The sequence below is a fragment of the Morus notabilis genome, unplaced genomic scaffold (assembly GCF_000414095.1).
Source record: "Morus notabilis unplaced genomic scaffold, ASM41409v2 Scaffold329, whole genome shotgun sequence".
NCBI classification, from domain to species: domain Eukaryota; kingdom Viridiplantae; phylum Streptophyta; class Magnoliopsida; order Rosales; family Moraceae; genus Morus; species Morus notabilis.
This window is the reverse complement of record NW_010358084.1, coordinates 996,668-1,018,323: the sequence shown is the minus strand read 5'-3', so window position 1 is coordinate 1,018,323 and position 21,656 is coordinate 996,668. Positions and strand designations below refer to the sequence as shown.

The following is a 21,656-nucleotide window of genomic DNA, read 5'->3' as shown; positions in this document are numbered from 1 at the left end:
ATTATTATATTTTTTATTATATATTATATTATAAGATATAACAACTATATAATATATTGTAATTATATTATAATATTGAAGGATAATTATGAAAAAAATGAAGAAAATAGTTTGGAATTGTTATTCCTCCCATGTGATAAATGAATGATGATTCACTTGAAATGGGTGAATGGTCATTCTTTTTGAATGACCATTTTTTTCTTATAAATCTAACAAAACATCATACTTGGATTTCATTCCATTTTATTCATTTTCTTCTCACCCAACAAAACGCACCTCGAGAGTTATAGAACCAGCATCATGATTTTGGTTCAAACCTTTGTTTTTTTACAAAAAGTAAAACATGGTTATGGGTCAAGGTTTAAAAATCAGTATTTGGTTTGAATGGTTATGGTTCAAGATTTGAACTCTAATGCGATGTTTTAAACCAGCACCATGCGATATTTTAAACTAGAACCACCGTTGATTTTAAAACTACCTCCCCTTAGTTTTGGGTGGTTTTAAACCCCTGAATTCTGGTTCTGGTTCCATTATCATGATTGGATCAAAAACCATGAATCATGGTTCTGGTTCTAAAATTAGAATCAAAATCACTCTGGTTTGAACCCTCATACCAAACGGAGCCTAAATACCAAACTCCTAGTCTCGGATGTTTTATGTTTACAGTCTTTAATTAAATATTATAAAGTTATGGGGCAAAAAGAATTTTTGATACTTTTATGGGAGTTTCTGTGACTGAAAAAAATAAATTGTTGATAGTTTTTTTTAGCTGTTATCAAGAACTGTCTGTTTTACATTTTTTTTAATTTGATGTGATTTAATCAGATTTAACGGTCATAAACTGGTACTACTAATAAATTAGTCTATTGAAAAAACTCCTAATTTTAAAAGATAAAAGAGTTATTATGATAGTAGTCCTTTTTGGAAATGGTCTTGAGAATACTCTGTTTGGTATTCCTTTGAGAAAAATATTCAGTTTTCCATACACGATCTATAGAGTATTTTAAAGTTTTATGAAAATTTTTGTTATACACGATCTATAGTTACACGCTTCTGCATCCGAAATCGTTTCGGAAACCAACACATTGTTCCTAAATTAGGATAAAAAATTCAAGGGCAAAAAAGTTACGATACAAAATTGTTAGAGTTTCACTTTTTATGTGTACCTATATATTAATTTAAGGAGAAAATTATTGAACTTACTTACATAGTTCTAGATTTTTATCCCTTATTCTTTATTAATACTCTTTTGACTAATAAAGTTATTGAAATAGTCTTAATCAAGATTAAACGGTAAAAATTTGTATCCAATGTATGAGATATTTGTCTCGTAATTCATAATTTAAAAGGTGTTGTAATGATAGAAGTTAGAGTTACAATTTGACCAGGTAAAATATGCACAAGAACCATATCCAACCTGTTAGGTTTTTTTATTTATTTTTTTAGGAGAAAATTATTGAAGTTACCCTTAAAAGTGCATATGTCTAGAATTTTACCTCATACTCTTGATTCATACTCTTTTGAGTAATATAGTTTTGATTAAAAAGGTATTAGACAATAATAAATGATAAAAATTAAGACTCATGCAATCTAAAAAAATATTTGTCTCCTTTTTCTTTTTTTTTTTTCAAATACTTTCTTATATAAAAAAAGTAATAATTACACTACATGGCAAAATTCCATGAGTTGAAATTTAGCAAAATTATGAAAATATTATAAATAAAGCAAAATTGACATAGTCATTATAATGATGTCACATTTTGTACTATGTAGTGACATAGTCATTAGTTTAATGATATCAAAATTTAGTTATTTTTGTAATATTTTAAAAATGTTGCTATATTTAAACTCTACTATTGAAATTTTACTGTATAGGCCTAGAGCCGAGTCAAGATGGACGAGATATTTAGGCAATATGTCATAATTTTTAAGGTTGGATTGAATTTTATCATAGGTACTAAAACTATTATAAAATATATTACAGTAACATCATTTAAGTTTGTGTACTGAACAAAGTTATACTTGTATTTTTGTGTATTTTATTCAGCATCTTTAGATTTTGTAAGAGTTTATAAGTTTTTATTTATATATTTGTAGCTTTTATGAATTTTACGATTCTTAAATATCCTAAGCTGTGGTATTGTCTACAATCATTTATATATGTCAGTATATTTTAATTCAAATTTAAAACTCGTAATGTTCTTATAAAGTGCTCAAGATGGACCTTCCCTTACCTTCTTCGGCCCTATCTGACCGGACATGGCCCATTTTTCCTTTTGACCCGAATGGCAGCTATAGCCCGAGTCGGGTGGACTAGATTGACAGCTTTGATAGAAGTTAATACATTTAGAAAAAATTCAGTTATTTTAACAGAACTCACAAAGGTAACTAAGGTGAAATTTAGTTGCATATATATATTGATTAAGCAGTTTATGCTTTTCATAGTTTTGATAAGAAAGACAAATCTGAAAAAAAACAAACAAACAAACCAATTTCATATGCTCACAAGGACAAGACATGGCCGCACAATGACCTAAAGTGAAGTATATGTTCTCCTAATATGTAACATATGCTGGAGCTTATTCACAAGTGATTTGGTAAATAGGAAGATCTTAATTTTAAGGGTCCGTTTAGTTTATTGATTCGAGTTGAGATGTGATTTTATGTGAGAGTTTTTTACTGTAGTAAAAAAATTATATGTAACTGTTTCTGAGAGTTTTTACTGTAGTAAAACTCGAATTCTAAACTCAAATCGGTAAAATAAAAATTTCATGGGAAACGCGCTTGAGACTACCGGTTCAATTTTCCTTAGCTAATAGTGGAGCTATTAATTAAGGTAACGCGCTGTCTTTGAACATGAGCCTATAATTTAATGCGAATATTTCTTAACTTTGGAGGTCTTTGTGTCTTAAGAGGATAGTTACAGATGGTTGTTCCTCTTCACACTTTATTCTACTACAACATATGCGAGAATGAAAAAAATTAGAAGTTTTAATGACGATGTTACATATCCTTTGCATCGCACACGTTACACATTAGTTTCTACCGTAAACTAGCCATTGCAGGACGTCTAAACGGCAGGGATCACTACTAGTCTTGGAGGAAACTCACTGCGTGACTCGTGCAAACAGTTTCAAAGAAATGATTTTGTTGGTATCGTATTAGCATGAGAATATATGCAAGCATTTAGACTTGTCCCATTTCTTTCTTTTTTTTCTTAATCCTTTTGCCTTGGACTAAAAGAAAAGCTTGTTTGTGCATTCTCACTTCCAATCCAGCGAGGGATACAAGTAACATAAGTTCAACAAGCCAACCCAAGTTCACACTTCATACTTTCTTACCGGTCACTGTAATCAGTCTCCTTCATCAATGCCAAGACAGAAGTTTCATAAATGTCAAAGGGCCTAAGTTCGACGGTTTACCAACGGAGATCAACAACAACGACACTCGTGGGACACAGCAAGCAAGCATAACGACAATAATGTTGTTCAGCGCCAAACACGACGAAGAAACGCGTAGCAATCAGTCATCAGTCATAATATAGTTGGACTCAACATAACTGATAAAGACTTGGTTCATTTTATTAATTTTGTTACTATAAAAAAATTAATTATAATCTTTTGTAAAAAATTAAAATTAAAAACTTAAATGAGTAAGATAACGGCCAAAATTACGCCAAAATTACGGCTGCAAAAAGGATTTTCATAAGCGTTGAAAAATGGTGTCTCTGATGTTCCCTGATACACTGCAAAAAGGATTTTCATAAGCGTTGAAAAATGGTGTCTCTGATGTTCCCTGATACACTGCAAAAAGGATTTTCATAAGCGTTGAAAAATGGTGTCTCTGATGTTCCCTGCGACACTACACACGCTTGTCAAATGCAAATTGGGGCCTTTTAGATTCTTCAACCCCATCATGGCAATAAACTAAACAAAATTAGAGTTTATTTTCTATATTCCTTATTAATTTTGAATTATGATTAATAATTTTTTATAGTATTTTTTTTATAAAAAATATACATAAAATAAAAATAATTTTAAATACATAAATTAAACTTCTTCTAACTAAACCCAACAACAACAATAATCAACCGTAACGCAAAAAATCATAAACAAGACAGATCATTCATACAAGTGTAAAAAAGTATACATTTCATTCTTACAATTGCTAATTGCTAGAATCAAATACAATCTTGTACAGAAGAAACTCAAACCAACCTACAAAAAAATTGAATCTTACTCTTATTCTGTATCTATAACCCAAAAGAATTATAGCTAAAAGGGAAAAAAAAAACTTTCCTTTAACTAACAAGTAATAAGCAATCATCAAGATAGAAAAGAAGTGCCAGCAAGGCCATGGTGCAACAAGTTATGCGCAATCTGATCTCTCTTCTGCACAGAGGTGGCAGACCTTAAGCTATTCTCAGCCACCATCTCATCATCAAAAAGCTCAAACTTGGCCGTCGGATCAATCTCCTCATTCCTCATCTCACAAATGTTGTGCAAAACACAGCAAGCCCCAAGAACCACAGGCAAGTCCTGAAGCTTAACCTCAGTCCTCTTCTGCAAACACGACCACCTTCCTTTAAGCTTAGCGAAAGCCTCCTTAGCCACGTTTTGGACCTCCCCAACCTTCTCATTGAAAGCGTGTTGCGCCCAAGTCAGATTCTGCCTTGTGTACGGGACCAAAACCCAGTCGAGAAGCGGAAATCCAGAGTTTCCCACGATCCAAACATCCCTCAGAAGCCCGCGACTCGCCCGCTGGAAAAGCGCCGACTTTTCGAGCACTTGATCATCCGGCATTGAGCCGGGCCACCCGATACAGACGTCGGTGAAAACTCCTTTGGGATCGACGACGCCTTGGACCGTGATCGAGTACGAGGTTTTCTGGTTCCTCTCGGTGTGTCTCTTGTTGAAATACGCCGCCACGCTTATCTTCGGCGCGATGATCGGGACGTGGGTGGTGTACATTGCCCCGGCGACGTTCTTGATCCCGGAGATTGATTCGAACTCCTCCTTGATCGTCTTCATCCTCTGCTCGTCGGGCCATTGGAGGAATTTCGGCATCAGAACTGTTCTGATCGCCGAGCAGACCTCCAAGACGAGCTTGTGGCAGGTCGAAATCCCAAGCCCGAAACGCTTCGAGACGAGGCGGAGAGGCTCGCCGGTGGCCAACCTCCAAATGCAGACCGCGACTCTCTGGCGAACCGGAATCGCCTCCCGAAGCATCGTGTTCTTCTTCATTACAGATGAGTCGAGCTCATTGCAGATCATCTCGAAGGTCGCTTTGCTCATCCTGAACTCCCTCTTGAACTCCTCCTCGGGAAAGTCCGGGTGGTTGTGCTGGTCCCACCAGTCCTTCGACCGGTCCTTCACCCACAGCCGTCGCTGGTGCCCGACCGGTGCCCCATTCCCCGAGCTCGACGGCACCGTATTACTCTCCGCCGTTGCCGCGGCGAGGACCACGGCGGTAGAGGTCGATCGGCGAGCTCGTTTGGTTAGGGACTGATCCAAATCGTTCAATTGGGAGTAATGTTGGTCGAGATTCTTGTTAATCTCGTATTCTTGCTCTTCGTCCTTTCTTCGCCGCTTTCTTGAGTCGTTTCCGTCGTTCAAATTCACATCAAAAGAGTCGTCGTCCATATCTGGGAACGAGCTGAAGAAGTGAGAAAAGTCTTCCTGGTTAAGAAACGATAGGACGGGGCTAATTTCCATGAAAATGATCCAACAGAAGTGTGAACGAACTGGGTTTTTTCCTTTTATTCTCTTTTTTTCTCTTTGATTTTGTTTTTGTGTTTCTTGGTATGGAAGTGAATCGAAGAAATTGAGATGGAGGAGAAAAGAGTTGGCGTTGGGAGATATATATGGCATGGCGAGCGAGAGAAGCGTGTGCGCAAATGTGAACGCGGCGTATTTGGGGTTTTTGACGGTGACTTGACTTTTCTTTGATTTTATTTTATTATTTTTTTAAAAAAAATAACAATAAAATAAATAAAAGATACTGTTTGATCTCTTTCTCTGTGGGATCTCGTACGCGGTTGGGTGGACTTCAAGAATTCGATTGTTTTGATGATGAGATGATGGTATTATTTTTTTTTTCCTTATTTTTAATGAAAATGAAAACGTTGGTGAAATGGAGGGTTGTGGAGAAGCTTCGGTTTTGTTGAGGAGGATTGAGAGAGGAAAGAGGACAAATAGATAGGAGAGAGAGAAAAAAAAAAAAAAAGAGGATAATTATCTGGAATGCCCTCCGAGAGTGTATGATTTGCTATCTGCTGGCGACTTTTCTACTGTTTTTGATTTGTTGGCGAAATATCCAGGATAGCGCTCCCCCTTAAGTTTTTGCTATTTGTGATTTACGCGCCTAAGTTTTTGTTTTTCTTGTTTTTTGTTGTGTTATACGTAACCACTTTTTTGTGGATACTTTTATGTGACAAATAAAAATTCTGTTTATTTTATCAATTTAATTTTAGTTAGAATAGTGAGTACAAATTAAATAAGCGTTCGGTCATAATTTAAATTATTATTCGTAATTTGTTATAATATTTTTTTTCACAAAAAATATACATAAATTAAAAATAATTTTAAATTTGTGAACCAAACATCCAGTAATTAAAATTGTTTGAATGCTTTATGATTCATAAATTTAAATAAAAATTTTTAAAAACAAATTTAAATTTTATAAGAATAAATGTTGTAGTAAAAATGCTTGAATAATAGTTATTCAATAGTTAAATCTATGAAACAAACGAATAAAAAATTACTTCATTTTTTTTTTAAAAAAGTTTATTTTCTTCTTTATCAAGTATTTTCTCTCTTTAAATAAGTGTAATTGCCATCATGCCATGTTTCATTAGCGTGAGAGTGACAAGTACTCGAGGAAAGTCTTTTGTTTCTACTTTACTAAGTAATTTTCTTAATGTTATTTGATTATAATTAAAGATGTAGATTAATTATATCTTAATATGACTTAGAATATATAGGGGGAGCAATAACCCTTCACTACGTAGCAAAGTTATTGAGAGCAGCTGTCCATACGCTAAGTAAAGTTCACTAGATGAGGATATACATTTGACTATTTGACCTGAAGGAATGACTGAGTATGACATTATTCGTTCGTTGATTTGAGTTTTTAATTTAAATTAAGATGTGATTTTATGTAATAATTTTTAACTGTAAAATAAAAAAGTTATATGTGACTTTTTGTGAGAGCTTTTAACTGTAACAAAATTAAAATTAGAAACTCGAATCGATGAAATGAACAAAACTAAACCTTCAAATAAAATTAGGGATTAATTACAAAAGTTCTTTCTCAACTATAACCTTTCTAACTGTGCCTCACGATATTCAACATTTGCCAACCGATATGTGAAATAGTAGCCAAAAAAAAAATCTTTGCATTATGATTTGGACAAATATTAGACCTGTTTTGGAAGGGTATTTGAATCATAATTTGAGTTTTGATTCAAATTTTTTGAGAAAAAACTATTGACGGGTATTTGTGAGAGAAAATATTGTAATAGAATCATGATTTAAATTTTAAGTATGTATACAACAACCTCATCATGTTTCTCCTTAGACTATAAATCGTATTATAAAATACCCTTAGAACTTCAATTTGTAACATTCGTTTTCCTTGAACTTAAAAACTCTTGTAAATTTCCTTTTTTATTAACATAATAACATGTATTACACAAAGAATGAAGATCGTTGAACAATTTAATGAACAAGTATTCTCTTAGCTACTTATCTGATAATCACATGAGAATGAGATGAGAGATTATTATTTTGTTAACTTTAATTTATTTTCATTAACAACTAAAATTTTTAAATCATATCAACTTTAAAGGTAAAACTAGCTTTAAACATAATAAAGTTACTAAAATACTCATGTATTATATATCATTTGACAATTACGTGTTACTTTTCACATTCTTCTAAGAACATTTTGTTTAAAAAAGAAAAAAGGGTTGATCTTGGTTCCTGTGATTTTCTTCAATCACATTTTGGTTCTTAATTTTTAAAAGTCTTATAATTAGTTCATGAGGTTTTACTCTATTTCAATTTCGGTCATTTTGTTAGTCAGGTATTAAATATTTGACTAAATCTATAGAAATTATGGACCAAAATTGTGAAACTATATAAAATATAGACACCAAAACAATACAAAAAAAACAAAAAACAAAAGTTAATTTCCATAAATAGTCCAAAAATTAATAGTTTCTAATTTTGGGATATAATTTACACAGATACTATCAAATTTTAACGCATAATTAACAGAATAACAGAGCTGAAATAAAATAAAAACTTCATAAACTAATTATATGACGCCTCAAAATTAAAGACTAAAGTGAAATTAAATGTAAACCTTAAGGACCTTCTGTGAAATTAATTAACCAAAAAAACACATTAAAAGTATATTGCATACATTCTTGCTATCATTTTTCTTCCTCTAAATGTTTAAAAGAGATAAAAAGCATAATCTGCTGTAAAAGGAAATAAAGCTGGAAGCATTTTTACCCGTCTTCCCCCGTCACGGTGGTCACGGTTCACGAACGGTTTTTTTTCTTAATTTTACTTTCTTTCTTTTAAGGATTTTTTTCCTTATAAATAATTTTAATTAAAAATTAGAGCTCCCCTGACACGCATGCCCTTTTTTCATTTAAAATTTAAAGAAGCATAATCTGCTGTAAAAGGAAATAAAGACCCCCCCCCCCCCCCCCCCCCCTCTCTCTCTCTCTCTCTCTCTCTCTCTATCTCTCTCGGAGTCACGGTGGTCACGATTCACAAATGGTTTTTTTCTTAATTTTACTTTCTTTCTTTTAAGGATTTTTTTTCCTTATAAATAATTTTAATTAAAAATTAGAACTCCCCTGACACGCATGCTCTTTTTTCATTTAAAATTTAAAGAACGTTTAGTTTATAAATTTAAAATTATAATTCAGAATTATTTTTAATTTACGTGTGTTTTATGAGAAAAAATATTATAACAAGTCACGAATCATAATCCAAACCACGACACGAATCCTTACTCTAAACACACCCCTTTAGTATTCATTTTCATTTGAGTTGGATTTTTCACTAAATAAGAATTTGAAGAGGAAGTTGTTACAATAAAAGATAATTTGAATTGACTAATTTGTCGCTTACTCGCTTATGGGCATATTATAGATTTTAGATTATAGATAATTATCAAAGGCATTAATGTGTTTGAGCAAATTACTTAATAGATCATTTTCTCCCTATACCTTGGATACGTAATAACTTGACATTGTCTTATTGTATTTAATAAGAGCTACCAAATTTAACTTTTGTTGGCAAAACATGTAAGAACTCCCCTCATGCATTTACTATTGATTATATACGCGCATAAGTTCTTCATTTCTTGATTCCACGCAAACAATAATTTTTTTGCTTCGATTCACATTTATCCGTCCTACTCTATTGTCAATTCTCACATGAAACACATACATTTATTGGATTCATTGCTAAGTTTTAGTATTGTGTAAATTGATAAGATAAGGTCCTCCAAAAAAAAATGATAAGTTAAGGTATTTAAAAAAAATGAGTTTTTTTAGTAGGATCAGAAAAAATGAACTACTGGGTATCTTTTATTTTTCAATCGGCATATCTGTATCAGAAATTGTCTATTCTACATATTTTTTTAATTTGATGTGATTTTTATCAGATCTAACAGTTAAAAGTTGACATTGCCGGTTGAAAAGCCTACCAGAAAAAGTTCCAAAAAGAGAATTAGGAGCAATGTTAAATAAAAGAAAATAAATCATAAGAGTTGTATTTTCTTTTCAAAATATAAGTTCATCAATTAGTATTTTATTATTGGTTTATTTATAAGCTAGAAATGCTAAAATTTGTTAATGAAGATATCAAAACCAGTTGTTTACTTGGAGAAAGATGCAAGATTACAAGTTAACATTTGATATAATTTCCAGAATATCCAAAATATAAGGTTACCTTTTAACTAAACTCAAAACGCAGCGTTAAAATGTTAAATGTCCCTCTTGCAAATCAATCTTATTTATGTCTAAATTGCCTTTTTTGCTGAATACATGCACCTGTCTTTATTTCCTCACTTCCTACCTTTTCTTTTAAGGAATTTCTCTAGTATTTTTTTTTAAACACTAACGTTCATTATTTATCGGTCGTCAAATCTGTATTATTTTTTTCAATATACATTAAAAAAAAAGTCCTTTTATGAGTAAATCTATAATCACTTTTGAGCAGACAATAAAATTGACACGATTCTCTCGCCTACATAAACAACCAATGTAATAGTTTATAAGATCAAATATACTATTCTTTCCTTTAGATTGAAACTTGAAAGTACTGGTTGACATTGCTCTCTCTAATTTTTTTTTTTTTTTTTTCTCGTATGGATAATTAATCGGGTATTAAATGAGTTCAAACATGAGGGTGACTTGGGGTATTTACCTTAAAGCCGTGTATCACAACTCTGAAAGCGACTTCTTGACATTTTTGGTGTAAATGCAACACAGCCTACAATATTAGGGAGAAGAATTGTTGATCATCTCCTGACCATACGGATAATGATAGTTTTGTACATTAAAGTAGTTTACCCCAGAAAAAAAAGTCATCATAAATCAAAATCACTAGTCAATACTAATAGTATAGTATAAGCCTTGTTCTTCTGTAGACAGTCCACCACCAAAAAATAAAAAATTGTCGTCACATACACATAGTAAGTGTCCCATTGTCAACAGATGTTCACATGGTCTTTTTTTTTTTTTGTTCATATCAAATATCTCTCTCTTTCTCTCTCACACATACGCTTAGACATTAGGTGGTTGTTCTTCTTTAACGAAATTTAAAAAAAGTTTGAACTCGAGTTACAACTTTATTTAAGTTCGTGTTCTTTTGTAAAATTTGAGTTTAAACTCGAGTTTGGGATTAAATTCGAGTTCAAGTTTCCCCTTCAACTCAAACAATATTTTTTCTATTCTTAAAAATGTCATAACTTTTTCGTTTTATTTTTGATTGAGATGTTTTTTTTATGCATTCACAACGAAAAGACGAATAAAACCCCACACATATACCCATCTAAAATTTTCATCACCATTGAGTTTTTATTAAAATACTATCTAAATGTAAATTTAAGTTTTGACCCACCCAAATACAAACTAAAAAAGATTCTAAATTCAAATCATAGCTCAAATGTGCACATCCAAACGCAAACTCAAGTTACAACTTCAATTCAAGTTATAACTCAAACTCACTCAAGATCATCAATCAAGTCACCCTAACTCAAAAATGTAAAAGAACAACCCTAGGATTTTTGCTGTAATGTATGCAGCACATTGCCTTAGGGTTTGTCGGCGTGCCCTAATTTGAGCGAGGAGTGCAACAGATGGGACTTTATTGCTCGTGGAGGTGATACTAAATATGAGGCCAGATGCTTGGGTAAGGGGCGTTGAGGTCCGCATATTGGCGCAAAATTGATCGCCGATGGAAGATGGCTCGATGGTGACGGTAGCGGATGTCCTCGTTTCATCATGGTGTTATCTTCATTCTTTTTTCTTATATTTTTTTATTTATTTGCAATAAACATGATGTTGTTTTTGTCATGATTATGTGTTCTAATAACAAAGGTGGTTTTCCATCTTTTGATTTTATTTGTGTGTCCAACTCGTTTGAATTCGTTTTCAACAATGTATGTGGGTTGGTATATGCTAGATTTATTTTTAGACAGTATCACTCGTGCCCCAAGTATTCGAGGTTTAGATTTGGTCGACTGGATTTATTCATTGATTTAAGTGATTTTTTTAATGAGCTTTGATCGCATTTGATTTTGTATATGCTGAGTGAGTCTTTTCCCTTAAGGTCTCAACACTTATGTTCGTCTACATACTTCATTCATCTTCACTAGAGGTTTCGGTCAATGTTCGGAATTGAATTTTCTTATAGTTAGTCGTCATTTGCGATTATTTTTTGAGTACGTAATTTGTTAAATTTGAAATGAAACTTTTCCTTAATTTTTTGAAGGCTTGAAATCTACATTTTTTCAAAGGGACCCTGAACTTATCTTTATTTGCATATAAATCTCGAGTTTTTTAATATTTTGCACAAACACCCCGACTTGGAAATAGTGGTTCCGAGCCAGAAAGGCAATGAGTGGCTTTTAAACTGACTGAGATCTCAGTCACATATTCCAAGTCCAACAAAAACAGCACCAAAATGTACAGTTGCTCTACAATGGCGTCTCTTCTCAGTCAACCTCCCACTTTTCCTCTGCAACACAAGGTAATTCCGAAATTTCCATAAGAAACCCATTTCTCTTTTCTGGGTATTTGGTCGTTTAAAGTTCCGAACTTTTGGAATCAATTTTCGGTTCTTATTATTCGGATTCCTTTTCTTTTGTTCTTCTGGGTTCAGGCAAATCGATCTAGTCTTAGCAGAATATGTACGAATCCACTGTCCGAACAACTTTACAAGACAAGTTCTAGAATCGGCAAACGTCATGGGAATTGTTCGGTGACGAAAGCCAAGATGGCCATTGAAGGAGATGTGATCGAGAAACAACAATCTGTTACTCTCAACGACAAGCATGGTGACACCTTGAATTTTTGACCATTTTTATTTTGATCGAATATTGTTTTCAAACTTGGGTTTTTGAAACTTTTATTTTAGTCATGGTTCAATTGGTAAGGGTTAAGTGTATGAGAATCACGTGCCAAATAAAGTAATTAAAGAACATTATTTGTTTTGAAAATTCTGTGATACTTCTTAAAGTATTAGATTATATTAGAATTGAAAAGTAATCGATAGAATATCTTTTTCCTGTGTAAAATTCTTCAAACGGTTTGGGGTAGTACTTTGGTAAGCTGAGTTTAATGTTATCCTTTTATTGTTTTTTGAATTTGGGTTTGAGGATTTGAACTCTGAAAGTAATATAGGGAAGTGTGCAGAATCTTGTGTTGGAAGAATAGATTGTTAACTGTTTGTTAATTTGTCTGACAGAGAGAGGGAGAGAAAGAGAGAGAGAGAGAGACAAATGTGGATATAAAAAGTGAAAAGTGCTTAAAGAATAAAAGGGTTTAGGGGCGGTTGCTTGTTGGTCATGTGAAAGATTATCCCCCTTTAAATTATGATCGTAAACAATATATTTTTTCATACATGCTTTTATTCTTTGTGCTTATCTAATTGTTTGCTAGTACTATGCTGTTGCAGATTATGGGGTTGTTAGTGTCCACCACGTTGGGCTCTTGTGCGAGAACCTGGAAAGGTCTCTCCACTTTTACCAGAATATTCTTGGTAATGTTGAAAATTTTCCTATTTTCCATGCATACTTTTCTTTTTTCCTTTGGTACATAAATGTTGGTAGAAACTGTTATTTTAATTATTAAATTAATTTTTTTATCAGCATGATTTATGAGCGTTCATGTTAAAAATATACAGCGCGTGACCTTCCATTCATAGATTAGACCAATAAAAAATAATCTAACAACTAACACGACAGTATATGCCGATAGTGATTCTTTACCATAAAAATTCCCAATGTTAGGAAATTGTAAGAACTTCTGAGTTTCTGATATAATATTAACTTTTGTGTTTTGTAAAAATTAGGCCTTGAAATCAATGAAGCAAGGCCACATGACAAGCTTCCCTACAGGGGTGCTTGGTTATGGGTTGGTTCTGAGATGATTCATCTGATGGAGCTTCCAAATCCTGATCCTTTGACCGGAAGACCTCAGCATGGAGGCCGTGACCGTCATACGTGCATTGCCATTCGTGATGTTTCTAAGCTCAAAGCAATCTTTGATGAAAACGGTAAACTTGAATGTTCTCATCACTTATTAATCCTTTATTTGCATGTTATGTTCATAACATGAAGATGAAAAGGGAGAATCTGTTGTAGGTATCGATAAGACGTATACTTTTGAAAAGCTAGATCTTTCATTAGATTTTGTCAAATAATCGTATTTTACTTAACCTAATACGATTTTGATGTGATTTGCCGTTAAAAACTGTATCTTAACAATAAGGTCACAAAATTCTCTGAAAAAACAGACAAGAAAAATTTACAATTAGTGTTAGTTTCTTGACCGTCAAATTTTCTTAAATATTCCAAATGTCCGTTGACATAACATAGAAGAAGCTCTTGTGTAAAGGCTGATATATTTGATGTGGGTGATGATTTATACAGGGAATATTGTGGACATCTTATTGTGTAATCTCTTGCATTGCAGGTATTCCTTACACTCTTAGTAAATCAGGGAGGCCTGCAATTTTCGCTCGAGATCCAGATGCAAACGCTCTGGAGTTTACACAAGTGGACAATTGAACTCAATTTCGAGCCACCAACTTTGCAATGTTGATGATGACTCTGGAGTTCCATTGTCCTAATAGGAAGAAAAAGAGTTTGTACAGATTATATTATATACAAATAAAGTAGGCCACTGTTGTAGTAAAGTAACTTCTCCTGCAGAAACTAGAAATGAATGAATTTTCCATTGGACAAATATGAGGATGATAGTTAACATTTATAGGGATGCAATTTTTGACATGTTTCTTTTACGATTTTTTGTCGGTCGAACTTTGACAGAATTAGCAAGTTGCTCAGAGAAAGAAAATAACATTCTTAAATTGATAGACATGTTAAAATTTTGAAGAAAACACACCTCATGCCATATGACACGACATGTTTCAATTGTCATTCGAAATTTCAATCTCTTTCTTTAAATGAGCTTACTCATGTAAATGAGGACTTTTTTTATCCAAATTTTAACAGCCAGTCGATTAGAGAATACGCTACAACACTTTGTCAAATGCTCGAGTTATTTATCAAAAAAAAAAAAAAAAAAAAATTAAGAGGTAATTTACCAAACCCGAAAACGTTAAGAGGCAAATGTGCAAAATTAGGACTTCTATTGTTACATGTAATCTATTGTCTTTGACTTAGTTGAACAAACAACTAGTTCAAGGCAAATCATGACATTTATAAGTTAAGCTGAAGCTGTTGTACGCAATCGATTCATAGAATAGCGACTGCAACTACAAAATGAAAGGGCCAAAACAGTTATATATGAGCTTACTCATGTAAATGAGGACTTTTTTTAACTAAATTTTAACAGCCAGTCGATTAGAGAATACGCTACAACACTTTGTCAAATGCTCGAGTTATTTATCAAAAAAAAAAAAAAAAAAAAAATTAAGAGGAAATTTACCAAACCCGAAAACGTTAAGAGGCAAATGTGCAAAATTAGGACTTCTATTGTTACATGTAATCTATTGTCTTTGACTTAGTTGAACAAACAACTAGTTCAAGGCAAATCATGACATTTATAAGTTAAGCTGAAGCTGTTGTACGCAATCGATTCATAGAATAGCGACTGCAACTACAAAATGAAAGGGCCAAAACAGTTATATACACCATAGGGAACAGGATGCGGAAGACATTGATCTACTTTAAACAGTTTACTCAGCTTCTGTGTATTATACGTGATACTATAACATAAATCTTACAACAATTTACTTTCAGATGTAGGAATTATATACAAATCTAAATTTGCATTGTCTACTAGAAACTAAACTTATTAACATACATGTTCACCAAGCAAGTTCACTTGTGGCGATATGAGAAGCTCATTTCATACGTGGTTCTCAGTAAAAAGGCAAATCTGATCCAAAAATGCAAAAAACCAAACAATTTCTCGCGGGACAACAATATCGCTAATGGTGCACGGTACAAGAATTTTCTTCTGTTTCTTAGTTTAGGCGCCTCAGAATGTCATGTGTGATCTCCAATCATTTATCGCCGAGCGTAACGTATGATCTGTAGTCAACATAGAATGCTGAAGTCTACGCTTTGTCACTGGTGAAACGCTGTGTTTCTCAAGCCACGCCTTGATTGCTCTGTACTCATAAGTAAAACCATCAGCAGCAATGTGGGGGTCGTCCATAATCTCCTGTATCAACCACAAAATGATGTAGTTAGAAGGATTTTAGAGACACTATTAACACTATATACCTGGCCTTTTTTTAATAAGAGCAGTGAAATTTATTTCCAAGTTTTTAGTCATATATAACTTCGGAGCACTGCCAGTAAGCATCAATAGTGTGTGACACCAAGGCTATGTTTGGTAAGAGGGAAAGAAAATAGAAACAAAAGGAAGACACAACCTAGGTGAGAAAAGAATAGAAACAAAGGGGAGGACCTTTCTCTTCTTGTGTTTGGTATAGATTCTCTTCTCTAATCTCCATATTCAGAAATATTAAAATTGAGGTTCTTTGAAGGATTTGAAATCAGTCACATAATCCATTCCTTCCTCTTTCGAGTATTTTTTCTCTAACCAAGCTATGGGTCTCCAAATCCTCCCACTAATCCCCTCACCCCTCTCCCACCTTCCACTTTTCCCTCCTACCAAACAGGCTTCAAAAATCACAATGCGATGTGTCCCATGCGTAAAGTCCACATGCGGGACCCACCAGTTATGGGTTCTGGTGCTAAGCACCACTGATGTTGTTTAACTTTATTCTAACTCTTAACCTGAAGGATTGGACAATAATAGTGGCCTGGTGCGTGGGTGTTGTTTCTTTCTACTTTTGCTCTAGCATTTGCCTTATCAACTAGTCTTTTGAGAACAGGCAAAACTTCAGTCTCAAGATCTGGTCTGTCCCTGCATCTGAGTTTTGAACACTTCAGGGCAAGTCGAGCTAATTCCTCCGTTTCGATAAGTGGCCAGTCTGTAACTGACTTATCTAGAATATCAACTAAGGAACCATTTCTGATAGCATTCTTAACAGTTAAGAGAAGCCCCTTTGGATGACGAGATGTCAACAATTGGAGGATTATGACTCCAAAAGCAAATACATCTGATTTTGGTCGGATTGTACCAGTTCTTTGATACTCCGGATCCATGTAGAAGAGCGTACCGGCAAGAATCGAGTCTCTGTACTCAGTGATGTTGTCAGGGACGACATCTGAAATGAGTTTAGCCAGACCAACATCACCAATTTTGCTAACAAAATTTCTACCTACCAAGATATTCCCTGGCTTTAGATCTCGATGAACGATAGGATCTGGCTTCGAGCAGTGTAGGAATGCAAGACCACAAGCTATTTCAAAGACTATGCGGAACCTTACGAACCAAGGAAGGTGTGATTTTCCTTTTCGGCGGAAGATATAATCTTCCAGGCTTCCATTTTCCATGTATTCATAGACAAGACAACCACTCTCCGGACAGGCTCCAAGCAGCAGAACAATGTTTGGATGGTGTAGTTGACTTAGAACTTCGACCTGTGAACATTTAGAGGAGAAGATTAAAGAACAAGTGAGACAACATAGTTAAATTATGATGTGTACACTGTACACACATCTATACACACATAGACACATATGCTTCAAGCATATAATGAATGTCTAAAATAAATAGAATAGAAAAAGTAAACTGCCAGAAAGGTGGTAAAATGAAACCAAACTCTTATGAGTACTTTTAAAAGATGCACCTCTTTCAAGAACTCCTGTTTCTTTTCAGCTGCACTACTCTGAAGAACCTTAACAGCTACTGAAGTGTGATCAAGGTTGCATTTGTAGACCTTCCCATAACCTCCTTCACCAATCACATTTGTCTCCGAGAAAAAATTTGTCGCTATTTCTATTTCTTTCCTCGTGTACCTCCTGTACCTTTTATCGCTTGAAAAGAGTGCATCAATAAGTTTGCTTTTCTCAAAGGACTCTTCAAAGGCATTCACTTCAGCAATCTGTCTTTCGTAAGTTTCTTTTGCAAGCAAAGCTCTTGCTGTCTCAACCTCTTGCACGGCTCCCAAATGCTTTGCTTTCTCTTCAGCAGCAATTTTCTTTAAAAGCTCTTCTCTTTCAAGGGCAGCATCCACTCTTCGAGTTTCCTCGAGGCATACGGAAGAAGCTAACTGGACCTGCAAATTGGAAAACTATAAGTAATGTGCAACACAATCCATATACTCTTATCAAGACCACTCAAAACTATTCATGGTCTCTTCGAGCTCATTTATGAATAAATGTTGTTGTTGTTGTTGTTTTTTTTTTTTTTTTTTGGGAATAAATAAAAAATGCTTGCTACATGGATAAGCAATCAGACAGTGAGATAATTCTTGCTAACCAGGTAAAATTCAGAGAAATAATGAATTGCACCTTTTAATTCATCATCTGTATCATGTTTACAGGATTTGAAATACCAGATATTTGACGAATTACCTTCTTTTGTGCATGGACCAGTTCTTCACAAGCTCTATTATACATTGTAATAGTACTTTGCAATTCTCGACGCAACTGTTCAACCTCAGCTTGTGCATGTGACTGCACAATAGTATATCACATCAAAACTCTACGCCTTGCAAGTCTTTAAAGACCCAAAAATGGAAAAGAAATGCAAATATTGGTACAAGTTCTTGGCTCAAATCACCTTGTCAATATTTAAAGAAGCCATGGAATGGCATTGTCTTAAAGTATGAGTTTCAAGACCGGCTTCCAGGTCTTGGTAACGATTCCCTTCATGTATGCTAGTATTTGTGGGAGAACATATTTGTGTAAATGCTTCAGAATTTAGATAACTAAGAACGGACATGGTAGATGCTCCAAAAGTTTCACTAACTTGGGACTCTGCAGAGAAAGAACGAAACCCAGATATTTGTTCACCAAGACCATGGAGCCCTAGACCGTGGTCTCTTTGAGTAGAACTCTGTCGTGCAGTGCTAGTCTCTACAAGGCGCAGAAAGAAAATTTGAGGACATTAAGATGAATCAACAGCAAAGAAATGCACTTTAAACATACCCCCAGAAGATGACGGATTAGCTGCTTTTGTGATTACTCCCTGCTTGGACACAACATAAATATCACATGCGTTGGCAGTACATCTTAGAACAATTTCTGGTACCCCTGGTCCCTTCAGTTTCCTATAGCAATTGTGACTTGAGACTCAGCATGTTTCAGCCGAAAAATAACATATTTGACTAAAAAACTAACTTAAGAACAAGCATATTCAGATTTAAAATCTATTTTCAAACTTACTAAAAGAAGGCCGTTCCATGGTTACTCCAATAATTGCAACATTTACACATCAATAACGAATTTGCGTATATGATGAAATTAACAAATCCGTCATGAAAGCTACAAATGTCTTCAAACTTAACCAAATCGGTAGATGATTATGACATAACAGATAAAGATACGCTTGAAATAATGGAGTGTGCAAAATACATACACGTTACATTGTCAAAGCTGGGAAATTTATTTGTTGTTACAGTACATATGTGTATTACATAAAACGCATCATCAAAACGTTACAGTGACCAATGAGCAATAATGGCATCATACCTTGTCAGAAAATTTGAAGAGCAAGAGCCCAGGACCAAACAACTAATCCCCGACTCAGACGCATATCTTAGAAGAGCCTTTGCCGGATCGTCATCGTCTAAAATCAAAGTCTCGATCTACAGAGTGTTTAAGTACAAATCTTAAAATTTCTTCTGTTCAATTTAATACAAACAAGAATTAAACATAGCCTAGCTTCAAAAGAGATTCGAATCATACCTCTCTCGTCCTGCATAGCTTCTTGAATGGAACAAAAACTTCTTCTAGCTTCTCTTTAACGTCCTGAACATACATTGCCACCATCTTTTCATCTAGTTCCGCCACGGGGATAAAATCTCCCGCTGATAAATTCATAATTCCAATATCAGAAACATCAAAACCAACTCCAGAAGAGCAAAATTCATCAATCATCACAGTCACTCCATTTTCACTTTCAAAACCAATAGATACCCTTAAAAAAAGAAAAAAAAATAAAAAGCTATCTGAATTGTCAAATTGCCTCTAAAACGCCTTTCAAATCCGTGATTAAATAACACCAAACATAATCGTATTTTCTGAAATATCAAGCAACAAGAACAGTTGACAAACATATTTTCTGATTAAAGTTTTGATTTTTTTTTAAGCAATCATCAAATAATTTCAGAAAGTGATCGTTCTCATTAGAAAAGAAAAAGATAACGTTTTGGGTTCATAATTTTCATTTAGTTTCCATATCATTTCTCATCGACCAAACAGAGACGAGCTCAGAAATCCGAAATTTACAAAAACTTTCCAAAAAAGGAAAAAAAAATCTAAGAACAGAGCAAAGAAAGTGTTTAAACAGAAAAAGAACAAAGAGATTTTTGCTTACAAGGAGTGGGGATAGACGAGATTTTGGGCACGACGTGGACCAAGACGAAGCGATCGGCTCGGGGCCAGAGATTCTCCACCGCCCACTTGACGGCGCGTCGGCTATCGTTGCCTCCGCCGCCGTGCACAGCCACTGCCACTGACGTCATCGCCGCGGGAACAGCAAAGCCGCCATCCCGATTCATTTGAAAATCCTGAGAATGGAAATTGGAAGGCTCACGATTTACGAGGAAACTACACGCGTAGAGACTACGGATGATACTTGCTAGACTTCATTAAAACAGGTTACTGGGCCGTTGACCTGTTTGAGATTGGTTTAATTGGGCCTAAGTGCGGATAAGTTCTGCGAGCCATCTACGTCGTTTGTATGACTTGACTATTGGCGTGTCGTTTTTCATGTTAACGTTTCTCTAGTTTATAAGTCGTTTCTTGTTTGTAGTAATTTTTCCAGATAATGTTAAACCTGATGTCGTTTTCGTCTATGACATTTTTCCCGTTAAAGAAAAAACATTAGATGCGTTTAGAATTGATTTTTACTTGTTTTTAAAAACGATTTTGCACACTTTTAAGAGATGAAAATAAAAACGATTTTGTTGTTTAGTAAATATTTTAAAAATGAAAATGAAAATAAAAACAGTGAATACTTTTTGTAAATGAATTAAAAAACGGTTGAAAGTTGTTTTATTTTTTTTTATTTTCATTTCTTAGTACTTATCAACAGCGTTATATTATATCAATTAATAATTATAACTAAATATGATTTCACTTTTTTATTATACTCATAAGTCAAAATAATCTCTTAAAAAACTAACCAAATGTAATTTTAGAATCGGCCCTACAATAATTCTCAAAACAATCTCATTTTTACTTTTGTATTGAACACAAAATTATTTTGAAAACGTTACCAAACGGGTCTATTGTTTTCCGCATTTTCTGTCCTTTCTTGAGAGGAATGCTAAATACAGACTCTTTTACAAATTCTTTTTCAGATGCTAGTCTATACTTAAGAGCATCTCTAATGCAATGTTATAATTAATGTGTCAATTATAAATCTAATATTTGAGTGTAAAAAACACTCTCTAATGCAATACTATTTGTTGTGTTAAATTTATCATATACTATACTTTGTGATAAATTTCTCATTAAGTATAACATATAAAAAATTTGACATTTAATTGTTATTGGTTGAAATGTCTAACTTTTTCTTGTAATTATTACAATTTTTACATTTTTTTAATTATTTTAAAAATAAAAGTTTTAATGATTATAAGAAAAAATTGTTACCAATATTTTCCCCAACAAACCCCCCTGTTTTTAAATTATTTACAATTGTGCCATCAAAACTCATTCTCGTCATAGATCCAATTATTCATAGATTTGTCTAACGGGTAAAACTCTTTTTTTTCTCTCTCTCTCCGTTCCTTTATGAGTTCTCTGCTTTCCCCCCACTGGACAACTATTCACTCTCTGTCTCCACAGAG

At 33.8% G+C, this 21,656-nt stretch overlaps 3 protein-coding genes across 4 annotated transcripts; 1 reads left to right on the top strand and 2 right to left on the bottom strand.

Annotated features, from left to right (window-relative positions):
- Positions 1-4,136: 4,136 nt before the first annotated feature.
- On the bottom strand, positions 4,137-5,840 carry LOC112090326 (protein ALP1-like). The gene has a single exon (XM_024161387.1). The coding sequence runs from the start codon at positions 5,712-5,714 to the stop codon at positions 4,326-4,328; it is 1,389 nt and encodes a 462-aa protein (XP_024017155.1). The 5' UTR covers positions 5,715-5,840; the 3' UTR covers positions 4,137-4,325.
- A 6,332-nt stretch (positions 5,841-12,172) lies between these two features.
- On the top strand, positions 12,173-14,532 carry LOC21409945. Its single transcript, XM_010091789.2, has 5 exons — positions 12,173-12,278; positions 12,411-12,585; positions 13,206-13,289; positions 13,602-13,805; positions 14,225-14,532. Exons 1-5 carry the CDS (start codon positions 12,213-12,215, stop codon positions 14,317-14,319), a joined length of 624 nt encoding a protein of 207 aa, XP_010090091.1. The 5' UTR covers positions 12,173-12,212; the 3' UTR covers positions 14,320-14,532.
- A 937-nt stretch (positions 14,533-15,469) lies between these two features.
- LOC21409944 (U-box domain-containing protein 34) lies at positions 15,470-20,412 on the bottom strand. 2 transcript variants are annotated; one of them, XM_010091788.2, is made up of 9 exons: positions 20,177-20,412; positions 19,546-19,667; positions 19,330-19,445; positions 18,787-18,908; positions 18,419-18,714; positions 18,211-18,312; positions 17,484-17,912; positions 16,525-17,274; positions 15,470-15,943 (listed from the first exon to the last, which is right to left on the bottom strand). In XM_010091788.2, exons 1-9 carry the CDS (start codon positions 20,358-20,360, stop codon positions 15,758-15,760), a joined length of 2,307 nt encoding a protein of 768 aa, XP_010090090.1. In that variant the 5' UTR covers positions 20,361-20,412; the 3' UTR covers positions 15,470-15,757. The 2 variants fall into 2 exon arrangements, with proteins under 2 accessions (XP_010090090.1, XP_024017124.1); XM_024161356.1 differs by having other exon boundaries at positions 17,017-17,274.
- Positions 20,413-21,656: the final 1,244 nt, after the last annotated feature.

What these genes read in the sequence shown, in the direction of transcription:
- LOC112090326 (XM_024161387.1), bottom strand. Translation starts at nt 5,714, where the DNA reads ATGGAAATTAGCCCCGTCCTATCGTTTCTTAACCAGGAAGACTTTTCT.
- LOC21409945 (XM_010091789.2), top strand. Translation starts at nt 12,213, where the DNA reads ATGTACAGTTGCTCTACAATGGCGTCTCTTCTCAGTCAACCTCCCACT. An exon ending in CTTTTCCTCTGCAACACAAG is followed by an intron (nt 12,279 to 12,410) that starts GTAATTCCGAAA and finishes TTCTGGGTTCAG; the next exon opens with GCAAATCGATCTAGTCTTAG. An exon ending in CTTTTACCAGAATATTCTTG is followed by an intron (nt 13,290 to 13,601) that starts GTAATGTTGAAA and finishes TGTAAAAATTAG; the next exon opens with GCCTTGAAATCAATGAAGCA.
- LOC21409944 (XM_010091788.2), bottom strand. Translation starts at nt 20,360, where the DNA reads ATGAATCGGGATGGCGGCTTTGCTGTTCCCGCGGCGATGACGTCAGTG. An exon ending in TAATCCGTCATCTTCTGGGG is followed by an intron (nt 18,715 to 18,786) that starts GTATGTTTAAAG and finishes TGCGCCTTGTAG; the next exon opens with AGACTAGCACTGCACGACAG. An exon ending in ATTATTGTCCAATCCTTCAG is followed by an intron (nt 15,944 to 16,524) that starts GTTAAGAGTTAG and finishes TGGTTGATACAG; the next exon opens with GAGATTATGGACGACCCCCA.